Source organism: Hypomesus transpacificus, unplaced genomic scaffold (genome assembly GCF_021917145.1).
Source record: "Hypomesus transpacificus isolate Combined female unplaced genomic scaffold, fHypTra1 scaffold_48, whole genome shotgun sequence".
NCBI lineage: Eukaryota > Metazoa > Chordata > Actinopteri > Osmeriformes > Osmeridae > Hypomesus > Hypomesus transpacificus.
The window spans coordinates 1,235,472-1,243,113 of NW_025813996.1; the positions used below are offsets into that span (position 1 = coordinate 1,235,472).

Genomic DNA, 7,642 nt, shown 5'->3' on the forward strand with positions numbered 1-7,642 from the left:
CTTCTACACCAGAGCTAAGCAGAAAAGTGTAGTCAGAAGGCAACATTATCAATTAAAACTCCATTAGCAATAGGCTACATTCATTAGTAATTTATTATAACCACCAAGTTAGCAAACACATCAAACAAACTCAATACAACTAGACTATACTGTTGCCACATGTTGGGAAATAACCAAATACAAGCAATATAAGAATTGTAATGAATGCAAACTTTACAAGCACCAAATACACTGTATTGTGGTCACCTAGACTATTCTAGGTTGTGGTTCAGTGAAAGCACAGCTTCTTCAGTTGGCTAAATACTACTTGAGAAAGCATATGTTCACAGATGTCAATAGGACATTACAATTACCTGAATGACTTGTAGTGATCGGGAGGTTATGCCTGTTCTGATGATGGCATAAACCATGTTAGATTGTTGGCTCTGAGCATTGTTTGGTTCTCTTCTCCCTGTCTGTTTCTGTGTCTTTGTTTCTGTTGCAGGATGGCAGGCAGGTAGAGGAGCTGTGATTGCTGCAAGGGTACACCTGGGATCAGTGCCTTGGTTCTTAATAAGCTGTGCCCTAATATGCTTGGTCTCTCTATAACTAGCAGGAACATCATCACTGTTTGCTTTTTAGTTTGTAATGATTCTCTACACTCTACACTTGCACTGATCCCACATCCACTCCCTACACTACTAATTTACATGACCCTCACATCCAACTGTTTCTTTGTAAGCCCTTTTTATTGAATAAATACACTGTTATCCTTATTTTCTGTGCCTTGTCACTGCCTGAAGTGCCTACGTATCTATCTATTCTTCCTTCATATATGAACCCGGTTATGACAGCTTTAAACAAGCACTGGTTGGCTACACACCTTATGCCGGGCTTATACAGATGTGTGTATTGGCACTTTGAAAGGTTTAAATGATTATATCCACATATCAATGTATAATTATTAAATGTCAAAATGTTCAAAATGTGAATAGCCTACAAACAATTAGAATACTACAGGCTAGAGGCGATTCTAGGTTTTAAAACATGCTCAAAATGAATACTGGATCTTAATGTATAATTAATCATTAGAGTACAACAAACCATGATATAACATACAACTCTGACATCACTTTAACATGTTCTAAAAACCTTTAATCGTTTGTGTACATTAGTTTGAAAATGTAATTTTTTCATCCCAACAGTAGGGGGTGCAAAAGCACCCCCTGCACCTGTTGTAAAATCCTCTATGCTACAGACTGTGCACAGTTGGCTACTCTTACACTATAGCTCTCAATAAATAAATGTTAACATATTAAACATGTAGCCTTGCGACTTTATTTCACTCAATAAGGTGTGAAAAAACAAGTCAGTGACGGCGGCGATGTAGCTACTTAGTAGGTGTGTTGTTTGGCGACGACGGCTTAGTGACGACGTACTTATCTCAGACGTACTTAGTAGGCGTAAGTATTTTGTATACTTTCGAACATGCGTCGCCGCGACGTCGCCGCCGGTAGACGTTCCTTACATGCCGTCGCCGCCACGTCGCCGCCAGTCTCTCGTTTGCAGTCCCATTCATATGGAAGGCCTAGTGGGCAAGTATTAAGACGCCCCCGTGTGTTAGCACGCGTAATTAACGCCGACTTGGCATACAAAGTCGGCGTCTTTTGCGCCTTGTTTGACACGGCCCCGTCTCAACCACGCGTAAAAAACGCCGACTTCTATGGAAGGCCTAGTGGGCAAGTATTAAGACGCCCCCGTGTGTTAGCACGCGTAATTAACGCCGACTTGGCATACAAAGTCGGCGTCTTTTGCGCCTTGTTTGACACGGCCCCGTCTCAACCACGCGTAAAAAACGCCGACTTCCATACAAAGTCGGCGTCTTTTTCGCCTCGAATTGAAGCGTGTCACGTGACACGTTGCATTTACACGCGTAAATTACGTCTCAAACTTTGAGACGTGTCAAATGCACGCGTCTAAAAAAACGCGTGCATTGAACGTGTCACGTGACACGTTGCCATTTACACACGTAAATTACGTCTCAAATTTTGAGACGTGTCTAGCAAACCACACGAAATTAACGCCTGGTTTGGCTCAATCAGCGTCTGGTTTTCCAAAATTAAAGTCTGCTTGCTTGAATCTTCGATGGGAAATTATGACAACAATTGTAACAACTAATACGTAAGTAAAGTAGGTCAAAGGATGCTCGTGCGAGCTACTATCAAATACAATGTTGATTAGCTAGTTAGCTATTAGTATGAAGTTGGTGTTCACAATTGCAATACTTAAAAGGGGTGCAGACTAGAGACAAATAAATGCAGTAATATCAGGCGGGCTGGTTGTCTGGCTTGAAGCTTTGTGAACTTTCCTTGCACTGCGATTGCGTGCGCGATTTGGTTTCACTGCCAACATTCCTTAATGTAAGAGGCAATGCGCAAACTCAGTTGGTGGCAAAATACAACTGTTGTTACTACTCATGTCAAGTGTATTTTATTGTCATGTTCAATTACTTATGGTTGTACTAACGAAACAGAGTTTCCCCAGGACCATGATGCCATATTAAAAAACATGACAGTAAGGTGCCAGGGTCAACGTAACCTACAGTGACCGGACAGTATGTACAGTGACCGGACAGTATGCATCACAGGACAGTATGCAGTGACAGGACAATATGTACAGTGACAGGACAGTATGTTCAGTGACAAGACAGTAGGTACAGTGACAGGACAGTATGTACAGTGACGGGGCAGTATGTACAGTGACAGGACAGAATGTAGTGACAGGACAGTATGTAGTGACAGGACAGTATGTACAGTGACAGGACAGTATGCAGTGACAGGACAATATGTACAGTGACAGGACAGTATGTTCAGTGACAAGACAGTAGGTACAGTGACAGGACAGTATGTACAGTGACAGGACAGAATGTAGTGACAGGACAGTATGTACAGTGACGGGGCAGTATGTACAGTGACAGGACAGTATATTCAGTGACAGGGCAGTATGTACAGTGACAGGACAGTATGTACAGTGACAGGACAGTATGCAGTGACAGGACAGTATGTACATTGACAGGACAGTATGTACAGTGATTGGAGGTAGCAGTTATGAAGTGATAGGTTCTCATGCCAATATATTGTGATGCCAATTTGTTGAGCAGTCATCTTCCTTGTATAGACCTACAAAAGTGAAATACACAGCCAAGGTGACAGAAATAAAGGTTCATTGGCTAAACTTCACATTCACACTCTGTTGTCTTTATACTTACCAAATCATCTATGATGTCTCAAACTCATTTTCAGGTCACCTTCTGGCAGCAACCATGCAGCTGGATTTCACTGTGCAACCAGGCCTACAGAAGCTGCTGCTGGGCCAAGGGCTGATTGGAATGGCACACTGGGACTTGCAGATGACGTGAAATAAATATTTGTCTTTCTGCTGTGTACGATGTAGGCCTACTGCTTTTAACTTGAGTTGAACGCTGTTAAACACTGCCATGGTCAGCAAACACTAGCCATGGCTCTACCTCAGAAAGGATACTGTTCACAGCTGTATAGAGTCAATAGGACATTACCATTACCTGAATGACTTGTAGCGACCGGGAAGCTATGCCTGTTGTTATGATGGCATAAACCATGTTAAATTGTTGCCTTTATGTGCACTGTTTGGATCTCCACTCCCTGTCTTCTGTTGCTGTGTCTTTGGTTCTGTTGCAGGATGGCAGGCAGGCAGGCAGAGGAGCTGTGATTGCTGCAGGGGCACACCTGTGACCAGTACTGGCAGGAACATCATAACTGCTTGCTTTTTAGTTTGTAACGATTCTCTACACTCAACACTTGGACTGATCCCACACCCATTCCCTACACTAATTTACCAACTGTTTCTTTGAAAGCACTTTTTATGTAATAAATCATTGTTATCCTTAATCATGTGGCTTGTCACTTCCTGAAGTTCTTATCTAATCTTCCTATGAATCCAGTTATGACAGCATTAAACAAGCACTGGTTGGCTACACACCTCATGCTGGGATTATACAGATGTGTGTATTGGCACTTTGAAAGGTTTAGTGTAGGCTACTTACTACCTTGTGTGAATGAATACATTCAACGTTTGTATAGTGACCTGTATCCATTTACGACATGTCTAGCACCTCTACGCTAAGGAAAATACTATATTTTGACTGCATTTTCATTCAGGGAACCAGTCTGACCGTAATATATACTGGGTGTCCTACATCTTGCTCAGAAGGCAATGCTGACCTTTTAAAATCCAATACTTAACACCAATAAGATTAAACAATGTAACTGAAACTTTTTTAATGCAAACATGGTTGACACAGATTTTTGACATTAAGTGCCAATCTGGGAGCACAAATGAAATTAAAAGTAACAAAACATTTTATTTACAATAGGTAGGTCACATCTTTAATCCCCAGGTCCATTTGACCCGAACACCCATGTGTAGTGGGAGGGATGTATTGTTTGTACACTACTCAAATGCACATGCTCACTAATTATTCATGACACATCAATAGACTCCAGGTATTGTAGCACTCTTTGGAGGATATCCATACCTAGAGACTCTCTCGACCCACCAAGTGGGTCAGCAATTCGAGACAATTCTTGCAAGTGTGCATCGTCTAATGCAAACCGGCCTTCAGGGATATTCAATTCCTCTGCCTGTCTCCCTGGTTCTCCCCCAGCACCAGCAGCTCCCTGTCTCCCTGGTACTACCCCAGCACCAGCAGCTCCTTGTCCCTCCAGGTCCCTGGCAAACAAGTCTCTTATTGCAGTCAGTGGCCTACCCTGCAGCTCTAGGCTTCCCCGAACAAACAGCTGCAATGGAGAACGGTTCCTCTCTGTTCGCAGACCATGGTTGTTCCACTGAGAGCAAAACAGTCTCAAGTCCTTGTTTATTCTGGGCAGGTAGACATAGTGTAGAGCCCAGAGGTGCATTTCATTGTCAATGTCTATGATGCCATCTGACTCCAGGAAAGAAAAAAGGTCATGGTAGACATTGTTTATGCCACGCCAGACGTCTCCCCACAACCGCTCGATCCTCTGGTTGTGGGTGCTCCTTCCCCTCAAGGCACTCCCTCTGCCTAATCCACGATAAACTTCCATGAACAGGCAGACGTCATTATTCTCCCCACCAAAGTCACACCTCACTCTTGAAGGGACGCCATACCTGCCAATGGCATTCATGAACTGCATCATGACATTTTGGCTCCTGTTATTGTTGGATGCATTAAGAAAAACTACAAGCCTACTGTAGCCATCAATGCCTCCATGAATAACAATCCTCCATCTGTAACACAAGAAAATAAACGTCACCATTCACACTAAGGTTAAACTGTAAAATAAATATGTAAACATTCTTTTGAACTGTATATCCACTTGCAACTTTATACTTTTCTTACTATATCAAAAATGTTATACCCATTGAGACATGGTCTGTCAGTTTATAATCATATCACTATCCTATAAATATGAATTCAGGAGGAAAGGTGTAAGTGAAATACTGTCAGGCAAAGAGATGGAGATTTTAACATACAGTTCTTATAGAAAATACCTTATAAGCTTATGATTTCCATCAATGTGCCACAAAGAGTTTGGCCCAGCAACTCGGTATGCCCTGCGGTGAAGCCTGTGGGACATGGCTCTGAGGGCAGCTGCCCTTGGATTTATCCTAATCATGCTGCTCCTCACTCTACTCCTCTTCACCAGGACACCATTTGCCCTCAGCTGGGCTCTGACAGACTCTGGGCCAAGCTGCTCATTAGCTCCGACGACACTGGTTACCAGGTCATCAAGTTCAGCATCGGTGAGTTGAGCATATTGACTGGCCCGGGTCAGATTGAATTCCCTTTAAATAAAAGCATTGCGTTTTTGTGACATGGTGCATTTGACGTACACTTTATTGCTAGTAATAAAGCTTGAATTTAGTTATAGCCTACATAATGCATAAACGCATTAACCAATATTTGTGAAAAATAAATGTATTCCTTTACCGAAGCCTGTTTTTAATTGTTGTTCTTGAGACTTGCAGGATGGCTGCTATTTCAGTCCCCGTAAAGCCACACGACACAAGAAATCCCAGCTGATCTTCAGTGATGTTGTATCTTGGCTGTCCTCTCAATCCAGTATAAACCCTAGGTGCTTGGTAACCTGGAACATCTATAACAGTAACATACAGACGGTTTTACATGAAATGTTACACAGCTGTAATGTAGGTGTATGTATACTGTATGTACTCAATTCTTTCTGAATAGGATCAGAAGCTAGCTTGGTCATTGAATGTTAATCATTAAAGGTTTAGGGCAAAGTTTCACTTTAACTATACAGAAAAACATATCACAAGTTTATCCACCCAAACAGTTATGATTAGTTGCGTATACATAATGTGTACAAAATGTATATTATTTATAGTTACACAATCTTAAAGGCAACCACTTGGATAAAACCTACCTTGATCAAGAGGTATATTGTTCTGGACCTCCTGGGTGAAGTCTGAGATGATCTGGATGAAATTATCTGCTTCAGCCACAGTGATCAGGTGTCCAGCTGCCCACCCCAAACTCAGCTTGATGGTTTCCAACCTGAGACAAGTATTGTAAACAAGCATTGGAACCATTATTTGTAACTTTTTTTTTCAAACTGGTGAATATCCTCCACTGAGTATCCATGCAGTATGGTCAACCAAATAATAAAGTGACGTTTGCATGGTTTCTCTCACCTGGTTATTGTAGGTTGAATTACATTGGGTTCAACGTTGTCTGTTAGTAGTTGCCGACAGCAATCGTTAAACGTTTGTCTGCAGTGTATAAGGAAATCTCTTCGATCCATAGTAGATAGTTAAAACCTAGCAGGGTATTGCAAAAAACATAAAAGAAGACATTTGTAAGTCTTTGGATGTACACACAGTGTAACATGCATACAGCAGGGTAAATACGATTTAGTTTTGCAATAGTTACAAGGCTGTAGGGCTACAATAATAGGCTACATATATAGAGCATAGATTAGGCTACTTCTGGCCTCCCTAAATATGTGTATAACCACACTGTAAAATATTTCACTGTAACTTTACAGTAAATTACAGGCTACTAGTTGCATTACTTTCACAGTAATTTTGCAGTAATTTATTATGAATATTTCACATTAATGTATTGCACATGTTTCACAATAATGAATCTCCTGTCTGCACCGGCACTGCAGCTCTTTTGCAGTGATTGTCTCCTATGTTACATAGTATGTATGCACAGGGACAGTGAAGCTATGTAAGAGTGTCTCTTTTAGTACAGGTTTACTGTGCAACACTAGCTAACGCTAGTTCACTCCAATGTTAATACTTAGCTATAAAAATAGCATTTGCGCTGACCCACAGCAGAGTTAGCTAATAGTTCATCCTAAATTTGGAGCTGGCAAAAACCTACAAATTTGTATGTATAATTTGAACAGTAGGCTACTTGCCACGAATCTTAAACTGAGGCAACATACTCTGTTCCTTTTTCACTGACGCCAGCCACCCTACTGTAATGTAGCTGAAGCATCGACCATGTGAGACTTAGCTAGCCATCAAACTAGACGAAAATGTTTGCAATCATGATGGATTTACTGAATTTGATTATTCAAATCAGTGAAGTACGGTATTTACTACACAAGTA

At 41.4% G+C, this 7,642-nt stretch overlaps 1 protein-coding gene across 1 annotated transcript; it reads right to left on the reverse strand.

The window, feature by feature from the left end:
* Window positions 1-4,328: 4,328 nt before the first annotated feature.
* LOC124465348 lies at window positions 4,329-6,824 on the reverse strand. Its single transcript, XM_047017078.1, has 6 exons — window positions 6,715-6,824; window positions 6,447-6,577; window positions 5,990-6,155; window positions 5,551-5,844; window positions 4,713-5,286; window positions 4,329-4,340 (listed from the first exon to the last, which is right to left on the reverse strand). The coding sequence occupies exons 1-6, from the start codon at window positions 6,822-6,824 to the stop codon at window positions 4,329-4,331; spliced, it is 1,287 nt and encodes a 428-aa protein (XP_046873034.1).
* Window positions 6,825-7,642: the final 818 nt, after the last annotated feature.

Bases quoted from the DNA above. Each gene is read 5' to 3' on its own strand.
- LOC124465348 (XM_047017078.1), bottom strand. From the start codon at position 6,824: ATGGATCGAAGAGATTTCCTTATACACTGCAGACAAACGTTTAACGAT. The intron at 6,578-6,714 runs GTGAGAGAAACC...TACTTGTCTCAG, and splicing joins ATTCAACCTACAATAACCAG to GTTGGAAACCATCAAGCTGA. The intron at 5,845-5,989 runs GTAAAGGAATAC...TTTTATTTAAAG, and splicing joins ACAATTAAAAACAGGCTTCG to GGAATTCAATCTGACCCGGG.